Source organism: Podarcis tiliguerta, assembly GCF_965153285.1.
Source record: "Podarcis tiliguerta genome assembly, chromosome: 10".
Lineage (NCBI taxonomy): Eukaryota > Metazoa > Chordata > Lepidosauria > Squamata > Lacertidae > Podarcis > Podarcis tiliguerta.
The window spans coordinates 26,414,298-26,431,098 of record NC_139543.1 but is presented as its reverse complement, the minus strand read 5'-3'; the positions used below and the strand labels follow the sequence as shown (position 1 = coordinate 26,431,098).

The 16,801-nt window shown below is 40.7% G+C and overlaps 1 protein-coding gene across 3 annotated transcripts in view; it reads left to right on the top strand.

Moving 5' to 3' along the window:
* The window catches only part of NELL2 (neural EGFL like 2), a 120,597-nt gene that overhangs the window by 60,343 nt on the left and 43,453 nt on the right, over positions 1-16,801 (top strand). For all 3 annotated transcript variants that reach the window (XM_083399593.1, XM_083399591.1, XM_083399592.1), the window contains 2 exons: positions 881-1,006; positions 14,592-14,714. In XM_083399593.1, the coding sequence (XP_083255719.1) occupies positions 881-1,006; positions 14,592-14,714 (249 nt within the window). The remainder of the gene's footprint in view (positions 1-880; positions 1,007-14,591; positions 14,715-16,801) is intronic.

Genomic DNA, 16,801 nt, shown 5'->3' with positions numbered 1-16,801 from the left:
GCCTTCCCACAGGGAAGGCCTAAGCCACCTCATCTTCCTCTGGGTTCTCCCAAGGCAATCTGTGATTCTGTTGATGCATCTGTCTCTGCTCCACCCTCTTCATACCTCTTCTGGTCCTGGGAGACCATGTGACCCCCTAGAAGATTGCCCATCACGGAATGTGCCACTTAGGCAGAATAAGGTTCCAACCCCTAGCATAAGAGCCTGAGACAGGAGACCCTTGTAAGAGTAGAACACAACAAAAGTCCACAGTGAGTATGTATGGGGGTGGGGAGTGGACAACCACTATTTACACATGAAATTTAATGGATCTTGCCTTAATGAATACTCTTCATTATGAAGTATGAAGTAGTGTTAGAAGACCATCTTTGATGCTTTAGTTTTTATCTTCTAATTGAAACCATACAATAGTTTCAACGTGTAAATATGTGCTTAATTTTCATTTCTGTTTCCTCCAGATTAATCAATTGATGCTTTGCTTGATTAATCTGCCAATTAAACTTTTTAAAGTCTACCAATCTAATGTGTGTGCATAGATACCTATATGTAAATGACACTAAAACAGCAATAAATATAAATATAGTTTTATTAAATGTCATTGTTATCACTGTTAGTAGTAGCTGAAGGCATTTAGATATGTTTTCCTCCCTTATATTCACAATTATAAAACAATTTTTTAAAGCTTTTGCGAAAGGTAAAGCTGGCTGCATCTATGAATCAATGCATCCCAACTGGTGATTTGAGTTGTTGCAACCTGATCCTATGAGTAATGTAAAAGGCAGAGGCAAACGCTCCAGTGTGCAAGCTGCTTTCTAGTCTGTGTAAACAAAAGGAAACCCCAGCAGTACTTGCTCAATTGGCCTCGTTGCTCTGTCCACAGATGCTGATGAATGTGCTGAAGGAAGGCATTACTGTCGGGAAAATACCATGTGTGTAAACACACCAGGATCATTCATGTGCATCTGCAAAACAGGTTACATCAGGATTGATGATTACTCATGTACAGGTAAGAGACAGCAGTTAGTCAGTGAAAAGTCTCCATATTTCCAATGTTTTGAAAACGCTGCTTTGCTTATGGATAACAGCACTTTTAATTCCTGAATGGGAAGCGGTGGAATGGAGCGGTGTCATAGCCGTCATATCACAAATCCTGCCGTTTGGCCACATCAGAAGGTGGGAACTCTTTCGGCTTCTTGTTTTGCTGCGACACCCCAAGGCTGGCACAGCTGAAAAGCCCAAATGGCTTTAGATACAACATATTCAAAGTCACCAGTGCCTGCCTTGCCCCAAGACACCCTGTTTTGAGGAGAACAACCGGTAGCCAGGGGTGTACCTAGGGGTTGGCTAGGTTGGCCCCTGCCCAGGGGGATGCAAAAATTGTGCCTCTTAGCTCTGTCTCAGAGTGGTTATGAGCCCATCTGCCTGTTTGTGTGCTTCTCAAGCTCTTTCCTCCACTGCTCTGGGTGGCTGGGGCAATACATGTAGGCTCCTCTGACAAGGGAGCAAGGGACAGAGGATGCCAGTGCAGCTCCTTGTGAAGGGTGCAAGGGAGTCTAGGTAGGTTGGGGGTAGCTTCCTGCCTTGTTGGATGCAGTAGAGTCCTCTACAGAGTGCAGCTTAGTGGAGGGTCAGTTCCAGTTTATCTTAACCCCATCTAGTGGGGGTTAGGACTGCACTGGAAAGGAAGCAAGAAAGTTAGTTCATTAAAAAAGTTTCCTAAGTGACAGCTACTGTGAATCTAGCCCCAAATCAACTTGGTGGCAGGGCGAATGTTTAATTAGGTTTTTAATTGGGAGGTGGGAGGCAGAAGGAAACTTCATCTCATTCCTCTTCCCCTGACCACACTGGAAGTAAGAGGGGTCAATGCTGCTGTGTGCTGCCTCCCCAATGCATTCTCTGTGGAAACATGATGGCAATGCAGATTCCTGCAACCAGCATGATTGAGTTGTCCATTCACCAACTGGTGAGCAGATGATTCAATCCTGCTTAGGGTCTGCTTTCCCTGTGAGAGAATACACAGAATCTGTCTTCCTCTCCTTTTTCTCACTGACGGCCCTCCTTCTGACAGCCCCAGGTTTCTCCAGGCAGCCTGATGTGGGGTGATCCAGGGCTGATCCCACCTAACCCCGGTGAAGCCTGGATCCCACCCTCCCTGTTTAGTATGGGATGTAACAAATCCAGTGCACAGCCCTAGAATATACGCATGCTATAGCCTTATCTGGGTTATACCAGATTGTATATCATACATGTGTGATGATGTCATCATTTCATACCAACATTCCGAGTCCTTTATAGGTCTGCCCTGAGGGGCACAGTGGTGCTCCTTATAGACTGCAGTTGTGCATATCATGAGATCAATTAGTAAATTATTTGCATACTTGCTTTTAATTGCATAGATATATGTTTCTGTGATATCACAATTATATGTTGCTTGATCTGTGGAAAGCTAATAATATATATAACTCATTTACTGGTTTCACAAACCATCAATAAATTGAACCCTATACTTGTTTCTTTTAAACTGCCTAGAAGCAATTATAAGCTGAATTGAATAAGTGACTTGAAATGAAAATAATGCAACACTTGAAATGTTAGTTTGTTGGAACTCATTAGAAGTTCCTTAACTCAAACTGAAATATAAATTTGGTTACGAACTGCAAGTTATTTTCATATAAACTATAAATCTTGGTAACACAACAATAAAACTGTTATGGCTGTGAAGAGATTAAATTATAAGAGAAGTTTTTAAGCAGCTATTATGCTGCAATTTGCTTAATGACGACTGAGAGCATTTACAAATACAACCACGATCCGTGTTTACAATGATTACTGAAAAGGAAGAGCAGTTCCATTTGAGAGTACCGAATGCCTTTGACCTTATGTTTTGCAGAATGCGTCAAAGTGGCATTTGCAAAAATGTTACATAAATATACTTCTTCCTCATCAACATATTAAAGTGAATGATGTCAAACCAGATGCACAGTTCTTCATAGCTGAGAACAGGAACAGTTGCAGAGGTGGCCTTTTAGCTTGGTCCCAAGCTTGTTGCTATGCTACAGAAAAGCTGCAAAAGTCAGCATGCTATGCTTGTGAAATCCTGAACATAGAATCTTTGTTAAATCTAGTAGCATTATTAATGGAAAGCAAAGAGGGTGGTTTTTCATACTTCCATTTTTTTTATGAAACCCAAACCTTTTATTTTTTTAAAAAAACCAAGGTTTCCTAATTTCATTTTTTCTTCCCAAGCCCAAATGCAGCTGGGAGCAGCTGTTTATAGCATCCAATTATAACGGGACCTGTTTCTTTCTTTGTCTTGTTAACACACCTGCTCTCTTTGCCCCCATACCTATTAATCAAGCTGTTCTGGAACCCAGATGCCGTCTTGTTCACTGCCACAGCCAGCTTTAATGCAAGTTTAGGTCTCTAAGGGCTTCTGTCTGGTACTTGCCAAATGAAGGAACACCCTATAAATCTGCACACAATAGGGAAGGTGAGAGCTGTAGAAACCAGCTGTCCCCCAGTGAGACAAATAATAATAATTATAAGTGGGAGAGTAGAGCTTTGAGCAAAGCAGGCAATTTTTTAAAAAAGCAGATTTTCCATGTGGGCACTTGCATAAATTGTGGAGAACAGGAATGAAAAGGGCAAGAATAATACGCTTTGGCCAGTGCAATGATACGCTTTTAAGATACAGGATTGAGACATTGTTTAGATTAGTAACTGTTGAATGGATTCTTTAAAAATGGTATTGTTGACCTGCAAGGGAGTAATAATTCTCACAATTTACAAATGTGTGTGTGTTTGTGTGGAGAGAGAGCCTTTAGCACAAACTGCTGAACTTATGGTTGGTGTTATTGAATGAGTACTTTTACTCAGCAGCCACCCGGATTCTTAGAATCAGTTTGTTTTGTATGGGAGCCCCTTGGTTTTGGGGCTGCATACAAAAGTATGATAAGTTCTTCAGTTCTTTGGTTAAGATATTGTTACACAGACTGCTTTCATTTGTTAGAATTGGGATTTTTATTTTTATTTTTTTGTCCTTTAGAATAAAATTGCAAAGTGACTCTTCAAACTCATATTGAGTGTGTTTGCGCATACAGTTAATGTTAAACAATGCAGCGTTTAAACAATATGGCCTCATTATCTCTGACATCTCTTAATGTCTGTTTTAAATGCCAACAAAGATCACTAGTTGCCTAGTAATTTATTCTGAGTTTCTGGCAAATGTGCTCATCTGACACTTCAAATGCTACTTCACATTCTGCTGCTATAAAACCCCTTACTAATTTCATTATGGTTTCATGTTCATTTAAAAATGGTGTGTGTGTGTCATCTCAAGCATTGTAATCCAATGATCATGATGGTGACACATTTCTGTTAATCAGCAGCAGCCCATTTGGGTGTCCCTACTGTTTACAAGTAAGGCAGGATAGTGGCAAGACTGGGACTACATATCCACACTAGTGGAGCTGCTGAAGTTTGTACTTCCTAGCTATCACAACAGATGGGCTTTTGGACATGAAAAACAAGTCACTGTGATCTACTTAAGCTGTAGGATGCTCCAAAGATCCCCTCAGATACCGGTACCCTTTTGTGTAGAAATGTGTCATAACACATAAAACGTAAAATCTGACACTATCATCAGAAAATAGGAAGGTATATTGGAGGTCCATCTGGACTGAGATGAGAGATAGCACAAAGTTGAATAGATATTGCTCTGGGGCTGCTGTCTAAGGCTGTGAAGGCAGGAGAAACCCAGTGGAGCCGTAGGGAGATAAAATCTGTGGCCATTTGTTTACTTACTATACTTTACATCCTGCCATTCCTCTGGGGAGCTCAAGGTGGAATACAGGGTTTGAATACCCATCCTTTTATCCTTACATCCCTATATGCAAGCCTGAGAAAATCAGTAACTGCATACCCCTCAAGCATCCTACTTTGAGTGGGACATCCTGGAATCTCCTGGGTGGTTTTTTTGGTCCAGTGGTCTGGCACGAGTCAGCTGGTTTGCACCAGAGCACTGGACCAAAAGACACTTGTTTTTGGTCTTACACTTTGGCACAAATCAGCTGGCTCCACGAGAGCTCAGGACCAAAAAATTATGAGTGTCTCAATTGATCAATGGGGTGTTGGAAGGTATGTGACTGGCCTAAAGTCACCCAACGAACTTCATGGCTGAGGGGGGAATTTGAACCCTAGTTAAAATCTGTAACCCCCACAACACACACTGGCTCTCTGAGGATAAATTTGTTTTGAATATTTTTTGTGCATGTGTGGATTCAGTCTAAAGTACTTTGAACATATGTACATTCCAGATTTTGTTAGATTCCAACTCACATCAGCCTTAGCCAACATGGCGAATAGTCAGGAATGATGGGAGTTGTAGTCCAACAATATCTGAAGGCCAGAGATTCTCCATTCCTGGTATAAATATATAGAATTTTGTCTGAATTCAATAGCGCTAAGCTAATAAAGCATGATGAGACAGTAAACAATGGTTTGACCTCGATGGAGAGATCATATTTAAACAGGATTTTTTGTTATACATAAACATTTGTTTAGCTAATTTTTTTTGGTCTTTACCATTCATTCACATGTAAAGTCTTTGTATTGTTTGTGTTCATAACCCCAGTGACATGTCAGATGAAAATAGAAGATAGCTAATTAGCTTGCAAATTGATGTTAAAATGATAGGAATTTGTTTGTTTAAAAAGCAGTGAATTGACTCGGCTTTCATCAGTATTGGTCTTTAATTAATGGGATTTCAGGAAATCAGTATCCGCATAACGATATTACAAGCACGTTGAGGTTAGGATTGCACTGACAAGATAAGAAGCAGAGTCTCATAAAGTGATCACCAGGGGAAAATATATTGTCAGTAACAGTAATTACAGCAGGTAATTGTGTCATTTGCTCTGTTTCAGTCCACTGAGCAATGAACCTACCAGCTGCAACATGCTTTCCCCCCTTTGATCTTCAGGGTTTTAGAAAATCTCACACAGCTTAGTAATGAAGATAAATGCTAAGAACATCTGACATTGTATAGATAGGTAGATCTCAAATTAATTGGATTGATTCCTTGGAAAAACGACTTTCCTCTTAGATATGTATTTTTATTCATGCTTTTCATCTCTTAATCAATGTGTATGTTTATTAATAAAATATTGCTTATTGTTTTGGCCAGTGGTTTTGTTGAAATGTCATATTAAATAATACCTGGACTGAGAAGAATTAATTTCAGGAAAATTAATTTGGGATCTGATTTAGCCAAAGTTACATACATATTTAATTACCTATATCTACCTACCTACATATTTAATTACTTATATCTACCTAAATATTAAAAACATTGCGATTGTGTAGGATTTAGGGGCCTACTGGCTTTCTGGAAGATTGATTGCAGATATCCATGGCTCATCAGGTCTTCAAAGTATCCAACAGGTCTTGCTACAGGTTGCTAGTGAGGCCTACACAATAATTAATGGAAACTTGCAGAATATTCTGGGAATACACCCAAACTCTTAACGGACGGTGCTGGCACTAATTGCGCCCCCACAAGAGATGGGAGCTGCCCCCCCCAATCCCATATCATCCTGACCCAGCCAAAGGACCTCTGTCTTCGAAGGATTTAACTTCAACCGGCTTCCACATAACCATCCAGCCACAGCTTTCAAACATCTGATCAGTGTGTCTGGGGCCGAGTCAGGATGGCTGTCCATCAACAGATAGAGTTGGGTGTCATCAGCATACTGATGGCAGCCCAACCCAAAACTCCAGACAAGCTGGGTGAGGGGGCGCATAAAGATGTTGAAAAGCATCAGGGAGAGTAGCGCACCCTGCGGCACTCTACACACCAAGGAGTGGCGCGACGACAGTCCCCCCCCCCCAAGTGCCACCCTCTGTCCACTGAAATTTATCTGAGAGATAGTCAGTAAACCTGATTTAGAAATAATTTGTGGAAATAGTTTGCTTGCTCTTAATGAACATATATGCAAATCCAAACCTGCAAATTATTGCAAATGTCTTGCAGTTTTATTTCTTTGAAGTGTTGTTATAAAAGTGTAATTCAATGACCACCAAAGCCAGTATTGCTTTGCCAAAGTCAATGTAATGGACACTGAATCAATTTGTAAAAAACTTTAAATCCTAAAATACCGATTCTCCAAAGCAATGCAAACCTAAAATGAAAAACACACTTAATGCTGCTGATGTTTTTGATTTATGCTCTTTTAAAACATCTGTGAAGGTAACAGAAAGTGCATGGCATAAAATCAAATTAATTCTGGTTTTATTCTTACTTCTCGCTTGAATAGCCAGTGGTTGGTTTTAGGTGTGATTTTTTTTCTGATTCGTCACCTAAGCCATGCACAGCATTCTGCCTGCTCCCTTGGAAGAAAAATGGAATGTAAAAATAATCAATGAAGAAGAGCAAATATATCATTTTGTGTATTTAGGCCTTGGTTACAGATGAGTATGAGTTCCTTAAAGCAGTTCTTCTCAAGCAAAATATTGATCTGCACATATGTTTATGGAAAACTGAAAAGGAATGATACCACTCCTCGACTTTCAAAGGAGTACTTGCCAAAGCTTGCCACTGTTGTACTCTGCAGCTTGTTCCTCTATTAACAATGTAATTGATACAGTTACTGGACTGACAATAATTCTGAGACTAAGGAATTAGATAAATGTGAAAAATTAATATTCTCACACTTCCGCCTTCCTTTTGGAATAAAATTAGATTCATTTTATAAAAAATGCCAGAATGTTGCATTACTTTAGGTTCAACGTCTTTATTGCAATAATACCTCCCCGTTTGTGGAATGTTCTCTCCAGGGAGGTTGGCCTGGCGCCTTCATTATACACCTTTAGGAAACAGGCAGAAATGTTCCTCTTTAGCCAGGCCTTTGGCTGATTGACATCCAATGCCCTGTGTTGGGGAGAGTGGGGGTTATTGTGTTGTTTTTGTTTTTATTATGCATTTTGTGTTTTTATATTATGATTTTTTGTTGTAACCACCCTGAGACTTGCAGGTATAGGGCTGTATACAAATTTAATAAATAAAAATAAAACATTTCATGTGGGTGTTAATATAAACTATGGAATGCAGCCCCACAAGCTGTAGTGTACTTATTTGTTTTTGACAATTTAATTGTTTTAAACCGTTTTTAATATTCACATGGTGTTTTAATTGTTGTAACCTGTCCTAGGACCTTAGAGTAAGGGCAGGCAATAAATTGTAATAATAACAACTGCAGCAGCAACAACAACAGCTGCTAACTTGGATGGCTTTAAAACAGGGGTCAGCAAACTTTTTCAGCAGGGGGCCTGTCCACTGTCCCTCAGACCTTGTGGTGGGGCCGGACTATATTTTGAAGAAAAAAAAAGGGGGAACAAATTCCTATGGCCCACAAATAACCCAGATATGCATTTTAAATAAAAACACACATTCTACTCATGTAAAAACACCAGGCAGGCCCCACAAATAACCCAGAGATGCATTTTAAATAAAAGGACACATTCTACTCATGTAAAAACACGCTGATTCCTGGACCGTCCACGGGCCGGATTGAGAAGGCAATTGGACTGGATTCGGCCCCCGGGCCTTAGTTTGCCTATCCATGCTTTAAAAGATTAGGCCAATTTACAATGTATAGGACTATGAATGCGTTCTGGCCCTGCTGACTATGTTGTATCTCCACTGTTGGAGGAAGTATGCCTCTGAAGAGCAATTACTGGGAACCGCAAGTGGTGAAAGTGCTGTTGCACTCAGGTCTAGCTAGCAAGCCTCCCATTGGCATCTGGTTATCCACTGTGAGAACAAGATGTTGGACTATAAATGACCTTTGCTTTGATCCAGTAGGGTGGTTCTTAAGTTCGCAGTCACAGGCAAGGCTTATAGACGCTGAGCAACAGGGAGTTAGCTTGTAAAGGTAACCTTTCCACCTGTCAAAAATAGTGGCTGGTTATCTGACCCCAAGGTGAACTCCCCTTTCCACATCTGATTGCCCCTGGGTTCCTTTTGAATTCACCAAAATATGCTTTTGAAATAGAGATACAGTCCTGTGTTCCTTAGAGAGGCAATAGCAAAGAGCCTCTTTACTGAGAGTTCCTGATTAGTTCTGAAAAAAGAAAGAAAAGAAATGTGCTTTAGAGGCAACTGGGTATAGGGAGGCTTGAAGCAGGAAAATGGTTTACCTAAAGCAGTGGTGAGTAACATCTGTCTCACAGGACAAATTTGAACTGCCTGGCCTCCCCATTTGGCCTGCCATTTGTTGGCGAGATATGTTCCGGGGGTTCAAGATTGGATATCCGTATGCTAAGCTCTTGGTCCAGTAAATTTTAGGATCAGATCTTACCAATATATACAATCTTTGTTTGGAAATAATGTCCTTGGTCATCTGAACAACTTTCTCAGAAGCGATGTGGAAAGCACATTAGGTGCATCATTCAAAGTGCATGCCGCGAAGCAAATGCAGAGTGCCGTTTGTATTAGACATTTAATGGAAACACAACCACTTCATTAACTCTGAGGCATTATTATGTGCTCTATATCATTATGCGATCCAAATAGGCTGTCAACAAGCATTACGTTTTAAGCAGCTTTAATTTAAATGTGATCTTTGCTTTAAATTTAGACAGTGCCTTCAGGAATCCATATGATCACTCAGTGATAAAGCTAATTATTTCTTCATGTAAGCATCGGAATATACCTATATGTGGCAGAAATTTAAATCAGCCCTTTGCTCGTTGTCCCCATCCATCCCTGAATAAGTGTGACTCTGTTAGGAACATGATATATTATACTAATATACTAGTAAAAGCACCGTGCACCAAATAATTTTGGCCTGGAAAAACAATGTTGGCTATTTTTGTGGCAATAAAGCTATTGCATCTGACTGTCTACTCAACCTGAAATCTTTAAGAAAGCATCTTTCTCCTGAGAATTCCATTACAACAGTATAGTAAAAAATGGATGGGCTACCTTCCCAGAGCACTGCAGCATTAAAAAAAAAAAAGAGTGTCTTCTCTCTTTCCCCTCTCTGTTGCATTATTTAGCTGTTAGAGTGGTTGCTTCGATGGTGGTGTATATTTTGAGGAAAATTCCATTTTAAAAGCTGTGAATGCCTAACCCTTTTAATGCCAAGGCTGCGAATCACTGAAAAACATATTATTTCTTAGGAGCAAATAAACCGTACTTGATCTTCTCGAAAGCTGTAGTTCATAGGAAACAATTTAGGTGCAAGTTCTATTTCTATGCATGTAACTAAAGGTCAAGCTAGATGTGTGCGTTAGTCCCCAGCCCCTGTGTTTAGCCCAAATCAATAACAAGGAAGTAATGTTTTGTCCAGTTACGTTGGAAGAATTTCAGTTAGTTCAAGGATGTGGACAAGGTACATAGATAGGTGCAGGCAGACACTTGCATTCCCGACCCAAAGCCCTGGTAAATTGTCCAGGCACATAGTACTGAAAGCTGGCCAAGTTATTTAGGCATCCAAGGCAGGGAATCACTTTGCCTAATGGTAGGGCCAGCTCTGTCTGCTTATCTAAAAAAAGCTTTACCTGTTTAATTAATGCACATTTGGCAGTTAGATGCATGGCAGCAAGGAGAATGTAAAAGCTGGAAGTGAGTAGTTTTGATTGCTTCAAGACACAGTCCAATGCATTCTTACCAAGAAGAACATGGATAGGCTTTGGCCACTCCAGCATAACCCTGTGAATGCTGGCTTAGAAGCAGTGGCGTAGCGTGGGTTGTCAGCACCCGGGGCAAGGCAAGTAATTTGCGCCCCCTAACCCGGGGCAAGGCAAGTAATTTGCGCCCCCCCCGCTGCATTGTCCCTCCCCCAGATAGTCCCCCGCTCTCTCTCCGCACCGCACCGCACGCCTGGCACCCTCCCCTCCACAGTGGGTGGAGACCGGGCGGCTCGGATCGGATTTTCACAGCCAGCACTGCAGTGAGAGAGAGTGAGTGAGCCAGGTAGGGGCAGAGAGCTGCGAGCGCGAGCGCCCCCCCCAGATGTTGCGCCCGGTGCGGCCGGCCCCGCCTGCACCCCCCATGCTACGCCACTGCTTAGAAGGAAGCCCCCTGCAATATTCAATGGCTGTTACTCCCAAGCAAGATGTCAGCCTCCCTCCCAGATAAATAAGTTTAGAATTGCAGCCCACTAGGAAGCAAGTGTAAATTAACTAAGTGGGACTTACTCATAAGTAAGCATATGCCGAATAGTTTTGCAATCTTCTCATTTATTGATAAGATCCTTCCTGTCCCTGTAAAATGCATCCTGTTTGTCCCAGACAACCATCAAGGCTTCTCAGGTTGTTATTTAAGCTAGTGAATGGTTGTTGGGGCATGGCAGCCCAGTGCTGAATGGAAGTCACCTTAAATCTCACACTATTTGCTCTCCTAAGCAAGCCATAAAGACAAAAACAAGTACAGTAAAAGGTAGGGGAGGAGAGTCATTAGTCTTTAATCCACCACATCTCATTTTCATTCACCCCCCCCCCCTCTTCTGAGGTTTGTAGCAGAGATGGAGGACAACATTTCAATGCAGAGTGACAGGAATGAAAATGCCTTTAACAAAATTAATAGCCTTTCCCTTTTACCTTGTACACCCCAGTGAACCACCTGCACTCCTTGCCTCATTTCCAGTTTTACTTCTTTACTTGCAATGTGTTTTTTTCAGGCAGGAAATCCCATAATCGAAGTGCATCCATAAAAAGGCTCTGTGTCTGATACTCACCAAACAAGTCTGATGTAAAGGGAGACTAGATAACAGAGCCTGGGAAGACAACCTTATAGGTTAGGGAAGTTCATATGGGCAAAGGTGCTCCTTTGAATAACCTCTAAATTTGGGCAAAGGGGGTCCTTTTAAGATTATGATCATTGTGAGCAGAAGCTTATAGATTTGACTTTTCCTGAGTTGCCATGGTCCAGTAATGCTGTGGGATTACAGCTCCCCAGGCACCAGGGGGTGGAAGAGAACAGCTGAGAATTGAATCAGCTGAGCTTAAAATATGATTGAATTTCAAAGCTGCCATTTCTAGCTCAAGGCCTTTGCCTTGCAATAAATATATTAAAGACCACCTGCAATTCTGTGCTCCTCCATGTCTTTGCACTTCTAAACAAGACAGTATGGTAAGGGAAGAAAAGATAACAAAATTTGACCAGACCAACTAGTCCACCGAATGGGATATATTACATGAAAAGAGAACCCAGCTAGATTTCAATAACCTTAAGATGATGATAAAAAGTAGCCAAGCCTATCTGTTTAATTCTGTAGCATAGCCAGTGTCCATAGCCCTCATTGTCAAAGTTGTGACTTCTCTTTCTTTCCTAATAGCTTGATCCTATATAAACACTTCTTTTTCCTGCACAGAGGCAGCCTGTGGAGTTCATGGCTGCTGGAGGTCATCAAATCATATAGTGAAACAAGATTACTGAGGTAGCTAGGTAATTTTATGAATAGTAATATAGTTATACGTGCTGAGGTGAAAGTAATTAAACTGTGTACTTCAGGAATCAAAAACAGAAGTTCTTTAATATAGTTTGCTAAAGACTAAATAAAGGCTTGCAAGACCAAATGTTCTGACCATATCATTATGATCTGAAGCAGATGAAAATGAAGCAGTTGCACAATGACCCACTTCAGACAACCTTTTCTAATTTTCTGAACTATTGTTTGGACCACTGAGAACTTACTGCTTGAGAACTTACTGCCTCCTCCTCTGGAAGATTTCTAGCTTCAATTTCTTGTTGGTTATAACCATAGTTTCCTGTGATATCAAAATCAGCCAAAACTATGTAACTAGGATTGCCTCAAAACCATGGTTTGCAAAACCAACCCATACATAATTTCAAGTTATGTGTTGGGGGAATCATCTCAGCTGAGCCACTCAGTGCTACGAAGTCATGAACCACAACCCAAAAAGAGGTGCTACTTCCATACTGCAATTTGATGAGATATTTGCATATGTTATACAGTTTTAACTATTAATCAAATCCAGTTTCAAACTTGCATCCTTCAGATCATTCTTTTCATATCTATCAAACAGCCAAGGAGCCTCTGGTACATTTGTCATATAATCGTTGCACATTGTAGACAATTTGGGGGCACATTTCCAGGTCCATAGTTCACAAAAAGTGGTTGCCAGAGGCTTTATTGGACTTCGATTTTGCCCTGCAGTGTATATCCTAGTACACACTCCGTACCCTGTGGCAGCACACTGCGGGAAAAGACCAATAGCAGTAGGCAAGCTGTCTTTTAATGAAGTTTGTCTGGTATAACTGATCTTTTCTTTCAAGTACCTCTGATAAGCTTCAGAGGAACTCCAGGGTTCCCTGAAACACAGTTTGAAATCTACCAATCCAAAGCATCAAAAGAGGCTGATGTGATGTATCTCAGGTATCTGAAATTATATTTCTAAAAAGAAAAGGTGTCTAGCTAGCACCTAGGCAGTAACCTGAAGTTCAGATGGGCATGCAGTCCTAAACTGGTTAGCCTTGCTTAAAGGACTAGCTCCACAAAATTACTGCTTTATTCCCATAAGCTTAGAAAATGAGTGACTATAGTTCAAGAGACCTGGGGAAGTTTTTAGAAGAATTAGTGTTAAATTCAGGAGTTCTTGACTTCAATCTCTGTTGTTAAATGGGACAGAAATAAGGAAGTATGGTAGCAAAAAGCAGAGTGAGCATAGAACTCCGGACATTTTGATGGACAAGATTCTGAGAAATGTTTGTTGAGCAATTGTTCTGTGATGCTTAGAGGGTCAAATTCAGACCTGGAGAGGCTCAGGTGCAAATCCCAGCTCAGCCACAAAGCTTCTTGGATGATTTTGGGCCTCCAACTCTTTCTGGGCCTAATCAACCTCACAGGGTTGTTGTGAGAGTAAAATGGGTGACATGTGTAGAACTCTTTGAAGAAAAGGCATGGTAAAATTCTATGTATCAGTTGTGGTCGGTATGAAACTTTAAATTATATCGATCTTCTCACAAAAGAGCAAAACATTTATTTCTGCCATTTTAGAATTGTATGTGAGAATGGAAGCACAATTATTAAGATTGTGGAGTACTTCTGTTATTTTTATTACATTGATTTGTGGAGGCAATGATGGCAAAACTCCCACTGATTTAATGGTTTTGGACGGTGTACTCTGTTTTGAGTGATCATAAGAGAGTTATACCACATTATTGTTATTGTTATTATTATACATTGCTTTCCCCCCTGATTGGACTCAAGGCAGGTTACAGATACAAATAAGAACTGCTAAAAACAATTAGGGAAAAAACAACATTTAAAACAATTAAACGTTGATAGAAATAAAACTATATACATACATAAAATTTATTAAAACCATACCAGTAATTAAAATAAAAACAGCACAGTGCCATCCCTTTCATTAAAAGCAGTCAGTTCCCAAAAGCGTGTTGGGATTCCCACTGTTTCAGCACCCAAGCTTTGAAACAAAATATCAATCTTATTTCTTACAAAGCTTTTTGAGTAAATAAGCATGAACCACTCCTACAACTTTCAGCTTCTTAGCATCAGAAATAGAGTCGTTGTTGCTGTTCTAAATAGCATTGTTTCACCTTCTAGAACACGATGAATGTCTCACAAACCAACACAGCTGTGATGAAAATGCTCTCTGCTTCAATACCGTGGGAGGACATAACTGTGTTTGCAAGCCAGGTTTTACTGGAAATGGCACTGTATGCAAAGGTAAGGTATCAGAACAAAAACCAAATTGTTTATTGTCTTGCTGGATTTTACCTTTTCATTGATAAATGCTAAAGCTGCCTTTGTACCTGGAAGACGAATAATTCAGGCCCAACAACTTTAAGCAGAAGCAATAGAAACCTAGTCAATTCATTTTAGCATATTCTCTTCTTATAAATAATACGCTGCTTCACACCAGACAAAGCAGTGATTTCATGTTTACCACCAAATGCAGTGGAGAATTGTGAGCAATTACAACTCCCGGGAATATGCATTGATGTAAAACATTCAGTGATAAATGCACTGCCAGTATGTTGTGTCAATATCTGCTTTGTATTTCATATAAGTGTTTGTATTTAATATAATCATAGCATTTGTAGAGTTTGGAGGGACCATGAGAATTATCTAGCCCAAGCCCCTGCGAAGCAGGAATATTTTGCCTGATGTGGGGCTTGAACCCACAACCCTGAGATTAAGAGACTCATGTTCTACCATCGGAGCTATCCCAGCTGTTGTTCGTTGGTCTTCTTTTGCCCAGAATGTTGGAGAGGTTGTGATGGACAGGCTCTGGGTCAGCCTCCTGTTCATCCAGCAACCAGTGAGAGCTGGGGAGACTAACAGCCAATCAGGAGCCAGGGGGCAGGGAGTTAAAGTTGGAAGCTTGCAGTTTAATGGCCAGATAGGGAACTGGCTCTCAGTGAGGACTGTTTGTTAAGATAGGTGGGCGCTAGCTGCCATTGTGGGCAGTTGGGGGTTTGGGCTATTTGAGTGGGGTTCGCTACTCAAGGCAACACAGTTTGAATTCCTCAAGGGGAAGTTGGATGCGTGAGTGTTGCTGGATAGGAAGTGGGAAAAGTCTACCTGACATTTAGTTTGGAAAAGGGTTCTGTTTAACAATTATCTGCAAAGGGTGTGTACCTTAAACTAGGTTTTGTGCATCATTTGTGAAACAATAAACCCCCATAGGGTGAAATTAAATAAACCCTTAGTTTTGTTCCAGAAGTCCCTCCTTATGCAGTGGTACCTCGGGTTACATACGCTTCAGGTTACAGACTCCACTAACCCAGAAATATTACCTCGGGTTAAGAACTTTGCTTCAGGATGAGAACAGAAATTGTGCAGCGGCGGCGCAGCAGCAACATAAGGCCCCATTACCTAAAGTTGTGCTTCAAGTTAAGAACAGTTTCAGGTTAAGAACAGACCTCCAGAACGAATTAAGTACTTAACCAGAAGTACCACAGTACTTTGAACTTCTGGGTGGAGAATGAAAAGACATTGGGCCATCTTTACATAAGTTTAATACCTTGCAACTCTTTAATCTTAAATGCTATTAGTTATTTCTAGACCCCTCCTGTGTGAATAGCAGAAAGAGTTTATCCATCAGCACACCCACAAAATCAGTCATGTTGCCCAGCCCCCAACTTCAGGTATGGCATCTGTCAAAGAGGCAAGCAAACTTTGTTATCGGCTGAGTTTTAGAAACTTCCAAAGTCTGTAATTGAAGGCCTTTGCTTCCTGCCAAGGGAGTGACGGTCATTAGCTGAATAAGCATTCATGCAACATTTAAGAACACACCAAACATAGACAGAGCCATTTGTATGGCTCTGGCTCCCTCCCTTCTAGCAGGATGTCAATTTTCTTGAGAAGATCACAGCAAATGACCCCCCCTCAAATGTTTTTGAGCCTTAAAATGTCAAAGCACCATTGAATGAAGGCTGTGCATCCATGGAAAAGGGCCTATCATAGCACTCCTGCAAAGTTCAAAGAAGACCTCAGGCTGATGTAATTAAGCCCATCAGATTTATCACTGGCAATGTGACAAGCATCACATTAGACAATTCCTAACTTTTAAGATCATGGTTCAAAACATGATGGGCTGGAAGGCTACAGTGTCTAATACATGAGCAAGTGAGGCTCAAAATCCTTCCTGGTCAGGCATGTAGGAAAAAGTACCTTTGCCCTTGGACTCAGTACAATTGAAGGCTACCATATTAATTTTAAACATTCACAGTGTGTTAATTTAAGATATTTACAGTGCTTTCATTTTTTGGTAATTGCAGTTCATGTCTACTCTCAGGTAAGTGGGTATA